The sequence below is a fragment of the Temnothorax americanus genome, unplaced genomic scaffold (genome assembly GCF_048541705.1).
Source record: "Temnothorax americanus isolate GAGA-0224 unplaced genomic scaffold, ASM4854170v1 Scaffold2, whole genome shotgun sequence".
Taxonomy (NCBI): Eukaryota; Metazoa; Arthropoda; class Insecta; order Hymenoptera; family Formicidae; genus Temnothorax; species Temnothorax americanus.
In genome coordinates, this window is record NW_027509338.1 from 63,564 (window position 1) to 83,491 (window position 19,928).

A 19,928-nucleotide genomic window follows, 5' to 3' on the forward strand; every position below is an offset into this window, starting at 1 on the left:
TTTTGTAGTGGCAAATTAAATTGACATATCACACTCATTTTTATACAATTTGCATAAAATTAATAAAAGGATAAAATAAAAGAAGAAAATAAAATGTACGTTTAATATGCATATATTATATAAAATTGTAATAAAAAAATTAAACATTTACACATAAAGAAAATAATAATAAATTTAAAAAAAAATTTTTTAAGATGAACAAGTAACGAACGGAACATTTTATTACGAACGTATATATATTAAATATACATATACAATATGTATGGTCAAGTATAATAAAATAAATGAAACAATGAAAAACCAATAAACACAGTTATTTACTAATAATATAAAACGTGAATAAATATTAATATTTTTTGTTTGTCACTTTTTCATTTTTTTCTGAGATTTTCTTTTATAATTTTCATGTTAATATACTTTTTACTCGCGTAATTGCCGGGTACTGCAGCACAGACGTCTAAAATTAAGGTTAAGTGTCTTTCAACGTAAGGGCCTTGGCACATAGAAAAATTTAAGCAGTTAAACTTAAGCAGTAAGAAATCAACGGTATGGATTCGCTACCGCTTAGGGCCGTGCCTTAAGTTCTTGACTGTGATTGGCTGATTTGCTTACTGCTTGAGTTTTACTGCTTAAGTTTTTCTATGTGTTCGGGCCTTAAACATACAAATTTAAAAATGGAGGCGGTTGGTACAATGCGCAGAACGATACGAAAACGCGTCCTCGGTATGAGCACACCTTACTTTCTTTACACCATGGGTTCGATGTGTCGTTGCGCACATGGTGTAAAGACCATGGTTGCGCAGGTTTTTCATATCGTGTAAAAGCTGCGCAACAACACCGACAATTGTCGGTAAGCGGATTTTAACGGAACAGAATACGGCCTGAAAATATATAGTCATTGCTCCGATCTGGGAGTACGTTCAGATTCCTCAATCCTCACCCGAATAGAATGCTGAAAATCTATAGTACACGTAACATATGCTATAGGATTTTTAGCACTCGGGTGGGGAATCCGAACACAGCCTTTCCGTCAGGATGCAGTCCCATGTAGAGAAAAAAGCGGAACGGAAAGCAATCACAACAGTTCTCAAAAAAGATAGAATGGGCGCGTTCTGTATCTTGGGACGAGGTAAAAATTACAAAAGTGAGGAAATTCACTAGAGAATCTACAATTTCATTTGTCGAAATCTAGTAAATCTGTTCACTTTTGTAATTTTCACCTCCGATCGTCTCAAATCCAGCAGACCAAGCTGCTGAGTAGCAGTCAAACGTGATTGGCTCTTACGTTTAGAACCAACCAATCAATGCAGAGTGTTGATAAGACGAACTCAATAGTTGTGTCTGCTGAACACGGCCATTGACATTTGTGTCGACTTCGACTTGTGTCGCTTGCTGGAAAGCTCCCTTTATTAATCTAGTGAGGTTAGGGAATCGCATCGTTGCGAGCGCGAGCCAATAGCCAAATCTCTCGAGAACATGGGACATGGGACGTCGTGGGACGTCCCTCGAATCAAGTCCTCGAATCCTCGAGCCGGACTCGAGAATGAGATATCAACCTCGTACATGAATCACTCCATTTTCGTGGTTCGTGCGTGTATTTGCGATTACATATGTAGACTCGTGGTAAAATCTAACGGCGAGCCTTTTACTGCTTTGCGCGTTTTGTAAAAAAAAAAAGTTAAGCAAACACGAGGGAATTATCATACGACATATCTCCAGGTGCGAGGTAAGTCCTCTCGAAACATGCGCCTCCCGATTCTCGGCGCACGTCTGCTTTGCGTGCCCACGGAGCTTATGTCATTCGAATTATCGTACAGCTTCGCCCACGGATTGAGGCACCTCGACAGATTTAACGTCCTTAACTCGCTTTAGAGGCATCCGATGTGAATTTGATTTACCTAAAATGGCTGGGGTATTCGACATTGAACTGCATGACGGAGATGCCGCGAATCAGGACGAGTCGGACGACGACGTGATCGAGAACAGAGAGGTAGAGTGTATTCGCCTAATGTGATGTGAGTTACACTTGTAACAGCAAGATTTTAACTAAAAATCGTATTTGTTATTAGGAGGAATATAATCATGCCGCAACTGTAAGCGCTATACTAGAGTAAGCATTTTGGTTGCCCTTGATTTCAGAATAATTCCCCCATTTTGCTTGTCAATTGTTAAAGAGTAGGAATATCGGATTACTTTTTAGATCGGAGAACTTGGAGAGGGTTCAGTTGTCCGAGCAAAATGTGAATCCGGGTCAAGAGAAAGCTGGTCCACAAGACTTCGAGTTGTGCAAGATTTTAGGAGAGGGTGGTTACGGAAAGGTCTTCCAAGTCAGAAAGGTCACAGGGAAGGATAAAGGCAGCATCTTTGCTATGAAAGTACTGCGCAAAGCGTCCATTATACGAAATCAAAAAGATACCGCTCATACCAAGGCAGAGAGGAATATTCTGGAGGCTGTAAAACATCCATTTATTGTAAACCTCATGTATGCGTTCCAAACTGGTGGCAAATTGTATCTGATCTTGGAGTATCTGTGCGGTGGAGAGCTTTTCACGTACCTCGATCGAGAAGGTATCTTCCTGGAGGACACTGCTTGCTTTTATCTGTCAGAAATTATACTGGCGCTGCAACATCTTCACAATCTAGGAATTATATATAGAGACTTGAAGCCAGAGAATATCTTGTTGGATGCTGAGGGTCACGTCAAGTTAACGGATTTCGGTCTTTGCAAAGAACATATACAAGAGGGCACAGTGACGCATACGTTCTGTGGAACGATAGAATACATGGCTCCAGAGATTCTAACTAGGAGCGGACACGGTAAAGCTGTGGATTGGTGGAGTTTAGGCGCTTTGATGTTTGATATGCTTACAGGGATGCCGCCATTTACCGGTGACGACAGAAGGAAAACTATCGAAAAGATTTTGCGGGGAAAGCTGAGTCTTCCACAATATCTGACGCCAGACGCTCGGGATCTCATTCGAAAACTCTTGAAGAGGCATGTCGTTCAGAGATTGGGCTCCGGTCCGGAGGACGCCGAGCAAATTAAGAATCACAATTTCTTCAAACACATTAATTGGCAGGACGTAATTGCCCGGAAGTTGGATCCGCCGTTTAAGCCATCTCTGAAGAGCGCCGACGATACATCACAATTCGACGAACAATTCACGGCAACCGTGCCGGTTGATTCACCGGTCGAGAGTACTCTCAGTGAATCTGCGAACATGATTTTTCAGGGTTTCACCTATGTGGCGCCGAGCGTTCTGGAGGAGATGTACGCACAGCCAAGAGTCGTGAGCGCTAGAAGTCCACGTAGGGGATTGTTGAGCAACACGGGTTTTGGCGCAGCTGCAAGTCTACATGGTTTCTCTTCGCCCAGAACAATGGATGTTCATTTGCGCCCATCATTAGACCTCCAACAACAACAGCACAGGCAACATATGATGGGACCCAACAGCATAGAGGACACCGAAATGGTCGATCTTGGCCAGCTATCAAACCGTTTATAGTGCCGCGACCTATTGCGCGCAAACTACTAGCATTTTGATGCAAACTAGGGAACGAAAGGAACATAGCCCAATAAATCTGTTTGTTCGCCGAATCGTTTCTTTACATTCGTGTGCGATGATGAACAGATATATTTAGCAAATTTAATATTATGTATAATATTATGCAAAAAGTAAGCACAGTGAGTTTGGTCAGCCTCTTTGACATCGCGGTATTACCTGCACCTGTACGCAATTTTTTTTCTTTTAGAACTAGCGATCTCAAGACGGCCAAGCGTTCGTTTGCAATGCGAGGGAGCGAATAGTGTATGTCTTTTCGCATAGTGTATGTAAATACGTGCGGATAATTGAAAGCAAGTACATTCTTAACAAAACATTTACGAGCAGAATGCAGTTCAAATCTAAAGATTATATCGCAATAATAATAATACAGATATCGCAATCATATCGTTGATTGTAACGTAGTTGACTAGCATTAGATTGTTTCTAACAGTACACATTGATTCATACAAAGTGATGAATGCTTTAGGGAGACATTAGAGTCGAGAGTGAATGCTACAAAACAATTTTTTTTCTTTTTTCTCGTTTCAGAATCGCACGATGGTTTTTAGATCATAGCAATGATCAGAAAATACTTCACTGTAATAGTTTTTCGTTTCTAGTGCTTTGGAAGATTGCGACTGGTTTATTTCAAGTAAAACACTGTGAATATATATATATATATATATATATATATATATATATATATATATATATATACTTCACTTCGGGTGAATACGTACGGATTAAAATAATTTGTTAAACTCTTGAGGAAGAGGAGATTTCTTTTCTTTTGTTATCGAAGTACATACGTACGTAAGAAATGCGCTCTATCTCTAATTCTCGATTCTCATAAAAACAATTCTACATTCCGGTATTTTGGATTCGCAATATTGTATGAGATGGAACATCAGAAATTAAATGCAAGTAAAAATGAGTACCGAGTAGGTCCACGATCATCTTGTTCTGTCATTAGTATATTAAAAACGTAATTGATTCTATTAAATATATAGTTTATTAACTATATTTATATGTAAAAAAAGTTTGTCCCGATAGAATCGGAAAGGAAAACGAAAATTCTTCATTATACCATATACATAAGAATAAAGTCAGTCCTAACGATTCTATTTAGCACAACAGTACGTTGCCATTTTAAGGAATGGCATTTCTCTGATAGAATTAATTACGATTGCTATTTAGTATAAAAAAAGTGAAATATTTCAATCGTATGATAAATGTATTTTCTTTTTAACTATACTACTATACAGTATATGTATGTATGTATGTGTATATTTATGTACACATGTATATATAGTATATACATAACGTATATATACAGATGAGTTTTTTAAATTGAGACACTTAAATATCTCGAAATCAACGCATTTTTGAAAAACATCAAATTATTCCCTCCTCAAGACTAACTTTTATCTAAAACATTTTTTTATCCGGCTTCAATTTTTTGATATTTAACAAAATATTGTCTTGATGATAATGTTATTAAATATCGTGGAAAGTAGAGGCTGAATAAAAAAATTGTTTTAAACAAAAATTGTTTTTCTTTGCATAAAATCAGATGCCGTTAAAAAATATATAGGTTTCTATTTGAAAAAATTAAGTTGACCTTGAAGTAATTCTGAAAACGTCCACCAAATAAGAAATACTGCTGTTATGTTTCCCCCCAAATTCAAATAACTTGATTAAAATTTATTTTCAAAAATGTGTTTTCGAAATATTTAGATGTCTCAATTTAAAAAACACCCTGTATAAGACTCAAGTCTTGTTGCTAAATATAATCAAATAATTGTACATATAGCTGCCAATCCGATTACTTCCCAAAATTATAGTGTTGTATCACATTGAAAGTGTAATTTATTTGCAAAAGGAATAATCACGCAGATTTTTCAAAGTGCCCAAGTGTTCAAAGCCATCTAACGTGGTTAGTATTACGTATACAATATACATTCGTACATTATATATAAAAAATGTATATGCAAGAACGGATTGTTACTAGCCGTGTTAGAAATGAAATAGAGTGAGAGAACTTATCCTAATTGTGACTTATTTAAATAATGCGTGCCGTACAAAAAATAAGAAAAAATTGCTAATATTTGTAATATACATATATACACGTACATACATTGCCAATGATCCCATGTATCATTTTTGCGAAAGATACATACATTGCATATTGCATTATATATATGTATAGTCGTGTGTATGTATGTACATGTACATAAGTACACGCGCGCGCGCGCGCACACACACACACACACGCACACACACACGACTATAAGAATACCAATAATATTAACGCGCTTCATTGATTTGTAATAAAGTGCATGCTATTATAATAAAATTTATATACGGCAAATTAATGTTTGTATCAAATTGTTATTAGAAATGTTTCACCGTCATTGAATAAATTACTGTAATTGACTCTAGTTATTCTATTAGTACGCACATATTGTTGATACAAATTACTGACCTATGTGCATATTTATCCACGACAACTTTGCGTCATGAGAAGGTAAAAAATAAGATTGCAAAATGTAGTCTTAAGCAATAAGCGTTTCTTTTTATTATTATTAATTTTATAAGTGATACATCTATATTTTACAGGTATTGTTAAAGTGATTATTAATAGTGTTTCTGTGTTTTACTGTGTCTTGAATTGTTTCTATCCTTATCTTCGTCTTTAACTTTTCTTTTTCTATTATAACGATCCTTATCTTTACCATATTTAGCATCGCAGTTCACCTCCTTATAAGTGAGTTTGTCATAATTCTGTTTTCTTTTATGTTTGTAAGCCTTGTAAATATGTTTCTCTTTAGAATCAGCTTTTTTCCTTTTCTTCCTGTTCTTCTTGGAATGGAAATCTTCCGAGTCAATGCTGCTGCTGCTGCTGCTGCTACTACTATCACTATTACTAGTATTACTGCTGGTATCGCTAGATTTTTTATTACTGCTCTTCTTTTTCACTTTTCTCTTTTCTTTTTTACGATTTTTCCTCTCTAGCAGCTTTAATTTCCTGTAATTATAGAAGTAAACAATTTTCTTACTTACAATTCTCAATCCTCAAATATTCTTCATCAATAGTAAGAGATTACATCACAATATTATATAGTTGAATTAACTTACAATAATAATCTCTTCTTTTCCTTCTTTGATAAAGATTTTAGAAATGACAGTTCGGACTGCTCCTCGTCTTCCGATACAATAAGATGATCATGGTCTGGAACTCGTAAATGTTGTTGCGCATCTAATGCAGATCTATAATATAAAAAAGACAATAGGCTAAAGTTTATTTATACCAATAATAATTTATTTCTTAGTTTATATTATTTATTTAACAAAACCTACTTAAACTTATCTGTATAAAACGTATGTACAAATGTAACACATATAATACATATGAAAAAAACAAGATTTTTAAAACTTACTTTTTCAGAGCTAGACCATCTTCTCGCATCTGTTGCACGAGCGTCATAGTATTTGGGGCAGATGGTATTTGCGAATTATTATTTGCCATTACAACGCTCATCGCTTGACTGTATAAGGGGCATTCCTTATCTAAAAATATTCGATTATCAACATTTGTTTTTCACTATGCGTTTGATACCATCACCACACTAGATAAATCTTTAGGATACCTGTATTTATGTGTCCCCATTTATGGCATTTGATACATCGTACATTCCTTACTTGTATACCAAAGGGTTGATCTCGAATTTCGCTATCTCCCTTGCAGTAGCTTTCTCTTGGAGCATTGTACTTCCGCTGCCATTCAAACTTGTATTCAGGCTCATTGTCTTCCTTCTCCCGTTCTTTCTTTGCTCCAGGAGGTGGCTCATACATAAAATTGACACTAAGTTTATCCTTACTCTCTTTGCTGAGCAGCGCCCTGAAAGAAACATTACATTAAAAACGAAAGTGCTCGTTACACGACATTTTAAAGTTACCTACTTATTATTATGAAGATCTTGTTCCTTCTCGTATTGTACTCGCAACTCCTCTTGCTTTTTCTTGTAAGCCTCTGCTTGCTGTTCCGCCATCCATACCTGATACAGTAACATGCATTTAACATAAGAATATGACTTTTCTTTAAGATTACGACAAGAGAATAAAAATTATGCTGTTATCGTAAAGAGAGGTTAGGCCACACATTCATACTCGTTTCAAATTGTCTCGCGACGCCGGATGGAAGAACTTTTTGCACATGTAATTGTTAAATCCCTTTCCCATCTCAACAAATTCGTCCTTGCAATTTCAAACAGCAATTTTACAAAAATAATCACAGTACGAGATATACGATTGTACGTATGTACGCTGGTCAGAATGGAGGATTCAGTATTCACACTGCGTCCGATGTCCGATGTTCGACGAACGACGATCCGACATCCAATAGGAAATTTTTGTCTCTAATAAACATCTAATAAATTCTGTTATTGGATGTCGGATCGTCGTACGTCGAACCATGGTGTAAAGAAAGTAAGGTGTGCTCATACCGAGGACGCGTTTTCGTATCGTTCTGCGCATTGTACCAACCGCCTCCATTTTTAAATTTGTATGTTTAAGGCCCGAACACATAGAAAAACTTAAGCAGTAAAACTCAAGCAGTAAGCAAATCAGCCAATCACAGTCAAGAACTTAAGGCACGGCCCTAAGCGGTAGCGAATCCATACCGTTGATTTCTTACTGCTTAAGTTTAACTGCTTAAATTTTTCTATGTGCCAAGGCCCTTACGTTGAAAGACACTTAACCTTAATTTTAGACGTCTGTGCTGCAGTACCCGGCAATTACGCGAGTAAAAAGTATATTAACATGAAAATTATAAAAGAAAATCTCAGAAAAAAATGAAAAAAGTGACAAACAAAAAATATTAATATTTATTCACGTTTTATATTATTAGTAAATAACTGTGTTTATTGGTTTTTCATTGTTTCATTTATTTTATTATACTTGACCATACATATTGTATATGTATATTTAATATATATACGTTCGTAATAAAATGTTCCGTTCGTTACTTGTTCATCTTAAAAAATTTTTTTTTAAATTTATTATTATTTTCTTTATGTGTAAATGTTTAATTTTTTTATTACAATTTTATATAATATATGCATATTAAACGTACATTTTATTTTCTTCTTTTATTTTATCCTTTTATTAATTTTATGCAAATTGTATAAAAATGAGTGTGATATGTCAATTTAATTTGCCACTACAAAATGGCGGCCGCTGGAACAAAATTTGATTGGCTGTTCAAAAACCTGCGTAATAGCACACTTTAGGGTTGATTTATAATAGCCGTAACCGTTGATTTAAGCCGTAATCTTTAAAAAATTGACCAATCACAGTCGAATGTGAGAAGAATAATCGACTGTGATTGGTCAATTTCTTAAAGATTACGGCTTAAATCAACGGTTACGGCTATTATAAACCAAGCCTTACTTTCTTTACACCATGCGTCGAACATCGGACGTGATCGGACCCAATGTGAATCCTCCATAGGCCTTCACCAGAGAGAAGAACGTATCAGACTACGGATTGGGATTGAGATTGGATTGAATTTTGACCAATCAGAGCAAAATTTACTAAATTTGAGGTCAGTTTTTTCTGTTCTGATTGATTAAATTTCAATCCAATCTCAATCCCAATCCGTAGTCTGATACGGGCTTAAGGCTGAGTTCCCACTGTGCGCGTCACGCGTCGCGCTATCTGTCGTTAAAGCCCTTGCACAATGCACCTCTATGAAGTTGGCCGGACAACTTTAACGTATCGATCTTTCATTAATTGGAATCGATTGGTGGTCGTTTGGTGGTCGTAGTCTAGAGTCCCTTTATAAGAGTCTGGACAGACTTTGGGAGTGCAACAACATGGCGTGAATGTCACGTATATAGGGACTCTATTCTAGACGCCCTAGATGGAAGAAAAACACTATGGCGTCGATGACTACACGTAATCGTTGTATTGTTGTGATATCGTGAGAGAATTCTACAGAGGCTGTGAGAAAGTGTCTATATTTTTATTTTGACTTGATAAAGATAAGATAACCAAAACTTTAAAATACCTAAAAAAAATATTTCAATAAAATAAATTATAATAGTATATACAATTTATTGATAGAGAAAATTACGAGATGTATATATAGATAAATGCATGACATTGTCATTTTCAGTTTTTATTAATTTTGTAATTCTTTATTTCAAATTCTAAGACACCTATATTCTGTAAATGTTAACGACATCATTTCGTGCTTTGCGCAGGTATGTAACACTACAGTGCTACAGCAAAGCACGTAACAATATGGTTAATGTGTACTGGCACGTAATATGCACGTAACTTTGCGGAATGGATTCCTGTCGAAATTATACTGTTTTCCTTAAAAATACAATAGAAATGTAGGAAATAACAATGCGCATACGGTTTTTTCTATTTTCTAGGAAAACGGTTGACCACCAAACGTTTTTATGATGATATTCGCGACCACCAAACGATTTCGCGTCGAATGAGCTATAAAAAAGTTAAATTGGTTGAAAAATAAAAATTGTCCGGCTAAGTTCACACCGGAAATTTCATTTTTATTTTACAAAAAAATGACTAACCACCAAACGATCGGACTAGACTACCAAAAACCACCAAACGACCACCAATCAATTCCAATTAATGAAAGTTCGATACGTTGAAGTTGTCCGGCCAACTTCATAGAGGTGCACAATGCCAGGCAACAGGAACAGGAAATAACCAAAAAATCGTTAATTACAACCTAAAAAATTCGAATGCTATGATTGGTTGGCAACAGCACCGACGAATCGTCGGTGGCAACAGGCAATAGGCACAGAATTTCCAACGTGACGGAAACTCTGTGTCTACTGCCTGTGTCACTGTTTATTCTGCATTTATACATGATTTCGGATTTCTATTCCCTGTTCCAATTGTCTGTTGCCTGGCATTGTGCAAGAAGCTTTAACGACAGATGACGCGACGCGTGACGCGCACAGTGGAAACTCAGCCTAACGTCAATAAGGGCTCATGCACAATGCTGACAGGTGACGGCGTCGTCACTTGTGAAATGATCAATTTGTTAATTTTTTAATAAAGATGCAATAAATCATTAAGGTAATGGTGGAGCAACGCGTAGCAATTAAGGAGCAATCGTTTTATGTTGGATATACTTGCAGAAGACTGTGAGAAATGTATTTTTCCAAGAAAATAAACAGTTCTTTGCTAAAATATCATACAAAATTAATTATACGAATGGAGCAATTGAAAATCCCAATAGAGCGAAGCAAGAAATAGTTATTCTACCGAAAATCAATAGGAAATGTTGACTAAATTCTTTGAGATATATACTACGTTTACGCGAGCGTTACTTCTGTAGTAACTTTTACGATATATCACTCGTTTACGCGGAGTAAATTATCGTAAGTTACTACAAAATCCCGTTTACGCGAAGGAAAATCCCGTTTACGCGAAGGAATTATCGTAAGTTACTACAGAAGTAACGCTCGCGTAAACGTAGTAATAGTTATGAACAATGGAGCTATTATATTACGTTTGAATATTTCCGCCAATGGCTGCCGAGCCATAGTTATAATGGCGGCCGATAAGTGGCGGCGGCGTCACTTGTGAAATAATTAATTTGTTAATTTTTCAATAAAAATGCAATAAATCATAAAAATTATGATGGAGTAATAAGGAGCAATTAAGGAGCAATCGTTCTATGCCGGATTTAATTGCATAGAAATATTAGAAATATGTTTTTGAGTAAAAATTATAAATTTTATTTTACGTTTTTTTTAAATATCTTAAAAAATAATATTTTTAAAAGGGGAGCAATTGTTGATTCTGAGGGAGCAATTAGGGAGCAATCGTTTGAGCTATAGTTTATTAAAAAATATGAACTTGCAGCGCCAACTTATTTCCGGTGCTAGTATGTAGTATGTACAATACATATGTACATACCTAATATACCTACTACCGATATTACATATATTACGTTTACGCGAGCGTTACTTCTGTAATAACTTACGATATATCACTCGTTTACGCGGAGTAAATTATCGTAAGTTACTTCAAAATCCCGTTTACGCGAAGGAAAATCCCGTTTACGCGAAGGAATTATCGTAAAGTTACTACAGAAGTTAACGCTCGCGCGCGTAAACGTAGTAATAGTTTGTAAGTGCGCCACCAAACGCTGTGGTGCGCAAATGCTTGTTTCATTTTTCATTCATAAAACTGATGTTGAAAGCTCTCTTGTCTTGATCCTTTTTAGTTATAAACAGTTATTATAAATACTGTGAAAATATATAGTGTGTAAGCGTGAAATATCGACTACACCCGCAGTAAATATTACTTGGGAAGTTGAATATATTTTTAGTTAGGAAACAATTTGTTTTTAATTATATATATCAGTAAGCATGACTGGGTTACTTGCATTCTGCATAGTCTTTTTAATCCTTTACTGCTTCTTTACTCGGTAAGCGTTGAGATTTAAATGAAAATAATATTATCTTAGAATAAAATACGTCACAATCGTCTGATCAACAGAGTGGTACCGAGGCTGTTAGCATGGATAGTGAAACGTCGTTATAAAATTCACTTGAGAGTGGGCCATATATCTGTACCTTATTTTATCTTTCGTGATGTCAATGTAACTAAAAATGGCTTTACATTGGTGAGTTTTTCAAGACATTGTACGAATGATTCAAATTATATGTAATATGATACAATAAAAAGGGATATTTAATTTCAGCAAATTGAAGAGATAAGCATACGTAGCAGTTTACTTAGTAGCGATGTAGCAAAACTGTTAGCTGTTGTTATGAGGGACGTCAGAATAAATAAGGATGTCCCAGTCGGACCGACGTGTAAGCTAAAGCAATCCAATGAACTATTAGATTTTAGAAACAAGAAAATACCACCAATTATAATAAAATGTGTCCAGGTACATGCGCAGAGCTAAGGTTTCAAGTTGTCACATTTTTCTATGTGTTATAAAACTTGTTAGACAGACTATATGTTTATTGATGACTCTCTATTAATTATTTATTTCAGTTTACGGCTGTACATGTAGAGAACATAAGTGTACTGGCTCTTGGCAATGGGTGGTTGGCGAATGGGAATGCAGAAAGCCTAAGCTTGGACGGCAGTATTGTACATGGTGCACGCACACTGTTAGCATCCGCCTCTATTGTCGGCGGAACTATGAAATTACTACGACACGCTTCCGACGCGTGTCTCTCTCAAATAACATTTGCTGGAACAGTAGAAGCTACGTTTAAAGCTCAGGGAGAACTTTCAGTCGAGGTACAACATCGAAAGTTTCTCGCGTTGATACTTAAAAATTGATGAAGGAAAATTATATAATGTGTTTTGACAATTGTTACTAAAATTATAAATAAACTCTACGTTATGGTAGCCTTATGTGGTAATAAATAGATTTTTAATAAGTAAATCTGATTATATCGACCATTTTCAAAAGGAATCAAGTGGGATCTGATTTATAGACATTATGTATTGGAGTGACGCAAACTGAAGGTTCAGGTGGTGCAGGTCTCATTCAGTTCCTGAGAGATAGAAGTTCACTAAGTACTACAGTTTGTACATGCAGCAATGTACATAGTAATTCATCCAATAACTTAATGGCTAGAATAGCTCCTATTTTGCCAAAAGTAAGTTTCCTGATTGTAGATAAACAATAATAACAGGTATTGCTGTAATTATTTGTACTACTTTTGTTATTCTGTTACACTTGTAGGATTTTACATTGAAAGTCGGTAATTCGTTGATAATAGCTGGTAGAGAGGATAGTAGTATGATGGGTTTGGAGGGCATCTTAAAAAGTCTTCAGGTTCATGCAAAGTTTGAAGCTAATAGGACGCGATTGAATTTTACTGTAGGCCTAGATGGTCTGTGCGTCCGTGGAAAGCTTCCTATTTTAACTCTACACTCGTTGTCGATGTCGATCGATACAAAGGTAAGAGTTAAGAATACATAGCGAATTCAAACGATAAGAATGGGTAATTTTTAATGACTTGCTCAATTTTGTACAGATGGAGGAGAATGTTTTGTGCGTTGACGTACAACTGAATAATCTTTCGATGATGTATGATCACAAGGACTGGGAATTGTTGCTATATAATAATGAAAATGACATTTCAAAACCTGTTAGCAGCATATCGTTGAAAGATAGATTACCAAACTTTGAGATAACATTAAATGCCGAGCTGTATGATTCTTCGTTGAATATAAAATTACCAGATGTACAGGAGGCATCTTGTGGTGTCGCACATATGAAATTCGCCTTGAATTCGTTTACAGGTGGGCTATACTTTTTTTTTCTTTTTCCTCAATTATGAATCGTTAATTTCTATGATACGTTTTTTGTGATAGACAAAGCCAAAAATCTAAATACAGAATTGGTCATTGAATCGTTATATTGTGCATTAAATGGCGCCAATAGCAACCTCTCCGAAACTTCTCATCAATGGGGCAGCCCACTTTCCATTGGAGTATTGTTAGCAACAACTCGTAGCAACGCCATAGGAGTCGCAGTCGATGCTCTTGTAACGGAATGGAGTTTAGAGCTCGCGAAATTTCTCGAGCAAGCTTATAAGTAATAATAAAATCATTCATGCGATATATTAATACTATAGAACGGAAAATGTAACGTAAATGAGATAATCGCAAAAAAATTATTGTAGGTGCTACAAAAAGTGTCGGCAACCAATGGTAAAAAAGAAGGATACGAGATTATGTAATTCTATTCAATTGAATCTTAAAGTGACAAACTGTAATCTATTCTTTATCGCGGAAAACGAGCGTAAGTATCTAATACCGTCACGCTACCGAAAAAATTTTTTTCACATTATACGCGCATCTGTTTTAGTATCTATAATGATGCGTTTGGACATAGCGACTGTGGAACAAAACGCAAAGCGATTCGTAGGCGTAGCGGAAGGTATGAGCGCGATAACTCTCAACAAGAACGAGCCGATTATGTGTCAACACGCGCAAGCCTTGACGCATCCGTTTTTGGCAATACGAAAGTGCAAAGCTGCGATTAGTTCTGACGCCATAAACATTAGTCTCGACGGTACTAATCTAGCATGGAGTCCTAATTTACATCTTCGTCTACTGCAATTTTGGGTGGAGTCTGAAGATTTTAGATCTATTGTCAAAAAAGAAATGAGCGCGACTCGTATCGAAGGTAATAAAGCCATATCGTTGAATTAGCTAATTATGAATTAATTTGCGGTCAATATTTTAATATAATGACTCTTAACGTGGAATAATCACATTTGTTCTATTTCCAGAAGTGCAAAAAAAGAAACGCGTTTTGGATTTGCTAGCCACAAGTGGAATCACCGTCTCTATAGATATTTCTACTAAACATTTCCTGATACTGACGTCCGATCAGCTGCGTTGGTCGCAGGGCGAATGGAGACTCACCTATGTTCGAGTTACTCTAGATATGGCTGATGTAATTATGATTGAGGGTTTGGATTTGATTAAAATGGCCGATAACGCGGAAGTGCGGGCGGAGAGGCAAAGCAACGAGGGTTTCGTATTGGATTGGAACGAGTGTTGGTCACTGAACATCGACTCCATCAAAATTTGTTTTCCATATGAGCATCAATTTACAAATGCGATACAAAATGAATTGCTTAGCATCAGAAAATGGTTGAAGGAGATCCATTCCTCAAGCATATCTAAACGAGAGTCCCTGCCCTGCGATTTGATCATGAAGATTAAGGAGTGGACGTTCGAACTGAGCGACGATCCGTTCGAGGTACGTTTGCGCGACAATTACGAACTGCTCGAGGACGAATATAAGGAGAGCTTAAAACGACAGGCGATGTTGGATGCTAAAGTACAAGAGCTTTGCCGTGCGCACTTACTGTTACCGCAAGGAAAGGTTGAGGAATTATACGCCAGCTTAAATAAGAAAAACGCGGAGATCTATGTGCAGAGATGGAAGCAGATGCAACGGGCGGGCCCCGCGAGGACTCGTTTGTTTGCGTGGACCATGTTGGACTTGGAGATATTAGCCCTGGCCGATCCGTCCATAAATGGTACGGATAAAGCGGTGAGAGCACTTCGAGAGATGGACTCGGAAACACCGTGGCCCGAGGACGGTCTGGAATTCAACACAGTGTGGGTCCGCGGGGTCAGTCTGAAATGCGCTGAGTGGAAGCTCCAACTTCGCGATTTCCCACAGCCGCTGCTCCTGGTGGAGAATCTGAACGTATGGGGCAGATTAGCTGGAGCGGAAGCTCTGGCACCACCGAGAGCGAAGAGGACCGTAAGAATTGAAATCGGCGTCCCATGGGACGATATAGTGGTTGAAAGAGGAATGACATCTCTCAAGTATTATCACGATCTCAATTGGGATATCGACAAATTCAGATATGCGTTCGGTCCATGCTGGGAACCGGTGATAGCGCAATGTAATCTCAGTTTCGAGAAGATCCTCCATCCATCGAGGGATCCAAGCCCGCCGTTGCCGTTTTGGGACAAGATGCGACTGGCTCTTCACGGCAGACTGACGCTCTGTGTAAAACAGCTGACGGTACTGTTGCACGGCTCTCTGGATCCGTATAACACCACGGAAGAGATGGAACTCACGTGGACCGGACTGGAGCTCGACTGGACGCAAGGAAAGATCATTATTAAGGGCGATCTCGACGTATACGTACGTACAGCTAGTAAATACGACGATTGCCGGTTACTACATTTGCCCAACGTCAGATTGAGCGTTAAACTAGCGTGGGTATGCCTAGGCGATCCGCGTGATCATCATGCCGCTATACCCTGCGCCCCGGACCGGTTGCCCGAATATTCTAGCAATCAGGAGCACGACTCGTTCAGGGCGTTTCGCTCTCAGAACCTGAACGTTAGCCTGTCGTTGGAGACCAAACCGACTGGCTCGCCTACATTGACCAGTGCGCCAACGGCGTTGCTCTATGGCAGCACATTGAGATGGTTCGAGAATCTTAAATTAATTTTGTCAGGCGCGACGAGACCCACAAGAAAAGGCCCATTGTTTAAAAACATTCGGCCTAGGAAGAAACAGCTCAGCAGACACTACAGGAAAGTCCGGCTGACCCTGGCCTTCCATCGCTTCCATGTTAACTACTGGATGTCGTTCGCCATGCAGCGAGGCTTCGAGGTGACTGGCGGCCGAGTCGCCTGCAGCTCGGAGCACAATCTCGCGTTACATCCAATTGACGACGGGCTGATTCATCGACCGCGGGCAGAATGGTCCATCGTGTATATGAACTGCGAACTAAGCGATGCCGAAATTTGGTTGAAGAGCGCTCTGCAAGAAGACGAAATGGAGAGCGCATCGCTACGTCAGCCAGTCGAGAAGTGTTACTGCTTGAGCGTGGCGCGTGTCAGCTACGGCAGGGAGGCGATGGTCGCCGGGGTGAGCGGCGACACGCCAATTCATCGATTGGTCGTGCACGATCTGCGCGGCGCCTGGACGAAGACCAATCGTGACGTTGCTTTCGCTCTCTTTGACTCCTTCATCAAGACTCAGCAACTGAAAAAGAATCTGTCGACCGCGGCGCTCAAGGGTTTCCACAGGGACAACAGCTCGACGCTCAATCCGCACAAGAACCGTGCTACCAGACCGACCGTAGTCGATCAACAAGGCAACTCCACACAGGTCGTAACGGCGTCGTCCTCCGTGAAGCCGCAACAAGGCGAGGCGGCGGAGATGTTGCAGCAACTGATAGCAGAGGCCGCAAACAAACCTGTGGCCTTCAGCGACGATTTGTCGGTGCAGACTAGAGGACAACAACTGCGCGGGCTAGCGGCATGTCACCAGGACGACGTCTTGCATAAGAACTGGCTAAGTACGTAACGTTTTTCATAAAAATCCTCTTTATAGACATCAGTAAATGGTAATTTGCGCGAAGCGATGAATCATATACTTCGCGTTTGACAAGAACGAGCAAAAGTTCAATAAATTTATATTCTTTTCAGTTGCTTTGGTAAACAGCCAAGTGCTGTTGAAGGGCATTGAAACCCGCGGTTACGTGATTCTCTCGGCGGCTAAAGCGGAAATACTACAGAGAGTCCATCATCCTGTTTGGAAGGAGCGATCTCTCGTTTCGAAAACGACTTGGGTCGGCTCGTTAGAATGCATGCAGTACTACGCTACTGTAAGCGCAAACATCGACGACAATATCGATGACAATATCATGTGGCTGACATTGGATAACATACAAGTACGTTTGTCAGAATGTGAATGTGATATGTGAATTCGCGGAGCAAGCTGTATGTTACGGTGTGTTACATTTTAGGAGAAAGATTCTACCATCATAGCCGGTCTACCGGACGTCCCGGCTCTGGTGGGATCTGGTCAGAGCGTCGGCGGTGTGGTCAGTCAGACGGTGGGAGGCGGCGGCGGCTCTCAGCATCAATTGCAACGTATAGTGTCTCGTTGTAAGTGCGAATTCTTCTACGTCGGTTACGGTCAGACCTTGGATGTAGGCTCTGTGGATCAAGTGCCGACTCCGCCCGGAGAAGAGGTCAGCCCATGGGAGAGGAAGGATCTAACCGCGGCCGACGCATTTACCTTGATGCACCATGATCTGGATGTCTGCACCAATTCATTGCAATACGCGATGATATTGGACATAGTTAATAATTTGCTGCTATATGTGGAACCGAGACGGAAGGAGGCTTCAGAGAGATTGCAAAGGATGAGATTCCAATTGCAGCTGCATTCTGTTGAGGATCAAAAGAGACCGATACAGCAATTACAAAATACGGTGCGCGGCTTGGTGGCGAAATTGAGACGGTTGGAACGCGAGACGTACTTGGTACAGAAAGCGCTGGCCGACGAGTCTAGTCCGGAATTACTGACTGAGATGGAACGTTTGGAAACGAGCGTATTTGAATGCAAGGAACAACTTAGCGACAAGGCGGAAGAATTGGACGTTATGTTGAGTTGTTACAAGGAAACCACCGCCCCAGCGGCCGCGTCGACTACGCTCAAGGACAAGCCGGCCGCAGTGGCCAGAGTAGCCGAGATTTGCTTTAAACACGCACAGTGGAGACTGACAGATGCGGACGGTCAGTTGGGTATCGCCGATCTTATTCTAACTAATTTTCTTTATACGAAAACTAGCAAGACCGATGACTCGGTGGAGCATCTGCTAGAGCTGGGATATGTGCGGATGACGAATTTATTGCCGAATCAGATTTACACGGAGGTGCTTGTACCCACAGAGTTACAGAGCAACATGCCTGTAGACCGGCAAAGAGCTCTTCGGGTCTTCTGCAGGGAAAAGGCGCCGGTAGCAGGGATTTCCGTGAAGGAACACTTTGAGATCAATGTAGTACCTCTTACGATAGGTAAGTAAATATATAACTTGTGTTGAATATACTGTGGAGCCTTGCTATGTGTCACATAGTACATGGATTGTTTCGCTTTTCTTCAGGTTTGACGAAGAAGTTTTTCAATACTATGCTTAAGTTTTGTTTTCCTGAGAGGGATCCGGAAGGCATAGAGGAAGCACCGGTGCCACAACGTGATTCGTCCTTTTACGTACCCATCGAGAGAAGAGACGACGTGGAGAAAATGAAGGAAAGAGCGGACAAAAACAAATTGTTCATATACATTAAGATACCGGAAGTACCTGTTCGCGTATCGTACAAGGTAATACGAATCGAAAAAATAAAAATTAAATATCCTATCCGTTACTTTTATTCGCGAGTTATTCTTTAAGATTCAACACTATTTTTACAGGGAAACAAGGAAAAAAACCTTGAAGATGTACGTGATTTTGCACTGGTCATACCAACTTTGGAATACCATAATGTGACATGGACGTGGCTCGATCTGCTTCTAGCCATGAAGAGCGATTCCAGGCGTGTAATATTAAGTCAAGCGATTAAACAAAAATTACAAATAAAACCGAGGGGGCCACCCGAAGAATCTACGCCGCAGGAAGAAGACAAGGCTCGCCTTTTGTTAGGCACCAGACATCTTCCTGGGGACGCGAGAAAAAAGAGCGTATTTAAATTTAAGTAATTTGTACATCTGATGACTTATGTAATCATAGTAATTTATTTATTGTGGTGTTGATAAACGTTACGCGCGTTGTAAATTCATGTTTTTGTCGTCTAAATTAAATTGTACAAATAACTTATGATGTAAAACTTGTAACATATATATATATATATATATATATATATATATATATATATATATATATATGCCATATATATATATATGGGGCATTTTCCACGCCAATTCGCAAGGGGTCAAACTTCGACCTTTTTATTTTTGATGGCCGCTCGTTTTTTAACAGGTCTTTACGAGTATTAGACCCCTGTTAAATCGTTTCTATAATAAATGTAGCG

The 19,928-nt window shown here is 38.8% G+C and overlaps 3 protein-coding genes across 7 annotated transcripts; 2 read left to right on the forward strand and 1 right to left on the reverse strand.

Moving 5' to 3' along the window:
* Positions 1-1,466: 1,466 nt before the first annotated feature.
* Positions 1,467-6,204, forward strand: LOC143896870 (ribosomal protein S6 kinase beta-1). 3 transcript variants are annotated; one of them, XR_013256786.1, is made up of 5 exons: positions 1,468-1,726; positions 1,818-1,990; positions 2,070-2,110; positions 2,201-3,676; positions 3,754-6,204. XR_013256786.1 is itself a non-coding variant. In XM_077404986.1 (4 exons), the coding sequence occupies exons 2-4, from the start codon at positions 1,904-1,906 to the stop codon at positions 3,504-3,506; spliced, it is 1,434 nt and encodes a 477-aa protein (XP_077261112.1). In that variant the 5' UTR covers positions 1,467-1,726; positions 1,873-1,903; the 3' UTR covers positions 3,507-6,204. The 3 variants fall into 3 exon arrangements, 2 of the variants coding, with proteins under 2 accessions (XP_077261112.1, XP_077261111.1); XM_077404986.1 differs by having other exon boundaries at positions 1,467-1,726; positions 1,873-1,990; positions 2,201-6,204; XM_077404985.1 differs by having other exon boundaries at positions 2,201-6,204.
* On the reverse strand, positions 6,094-8,034 carry LOC143896871 (corepressor interacting with RBPJ 1). Its single transcript, XM_077404987.1, has 6 exons — positions 7,716-8,034; positions 7,509-7,603; positions 7,196-7,446; positions 6,986-7,115; positions 6,684-6,815; positions 6,094-6,573 (listed from the first exon to the last, which is right to left on the reverse strand). Exons 1-6 carry the CDS (start codon positions 7,785-7,787, stop codon positions 6,183-6,185), a joined length of 1,071 nt encoding a protein of 356 aa, XP_077261113.1. The 5' UTR covers positions 7,788-8,034; the 3' UTR covers positions 6,094-6,182.
* A 3,710-nt stretch (positions 8,035-11,744) lies between these two features.
* Hob (bridge-like lipid transfer protein family member hobbit) lies at positions 11,745-19,788 on the forward strand. Of its 3 annotated transcripts, none has more exons than XM_077404782.1 (15): positions 11,745-12,024; positions 12,096-12,222; positions 12,301-12,492; positions 12,603-12,854; positions 13,055-13,219; positions 13,306-13,524; positions 13,601-13,868; positions 13,941-14,163; positions 14,252-14,370; positions 14,437-14,757; positions 14,864-17,410; positions 17,541-17,785; positions 17,861-18,917; positions 19,004-19,221; positions 19,312-19,788. In XM_077404782.1, exons 1-15 carry the CDS (start codon positions 11,966-11,968, stop codon positions 19,594-19,596), a joined length of 6,297 nt encoding a protein of 2,098 aa, XP_077260908.1. In that variant the 5' UTR covers positions 11,745-11,965; the 3' UTR covers positions 19,597-19,788. The 3 variants fall into 3 exon arrangements, with proteins under 3 accessions (XP_077260908.1, XP_077260909.1, XP_077260910.1); XM_077404783.1 differs by having other exon boundaries at positions 11,745-11,959; positions 12,064-12,222; positions 12,301-12,415; XM_077404784.1 differs by lacking the exons at positions 11,745-12,024; positions 12,096-12,222 and having other exon boundaries at positions 12,440-12,511.
* The last annotated feature ends 140 nt before the right edge of the window (positions 19,789-19,928 follow it).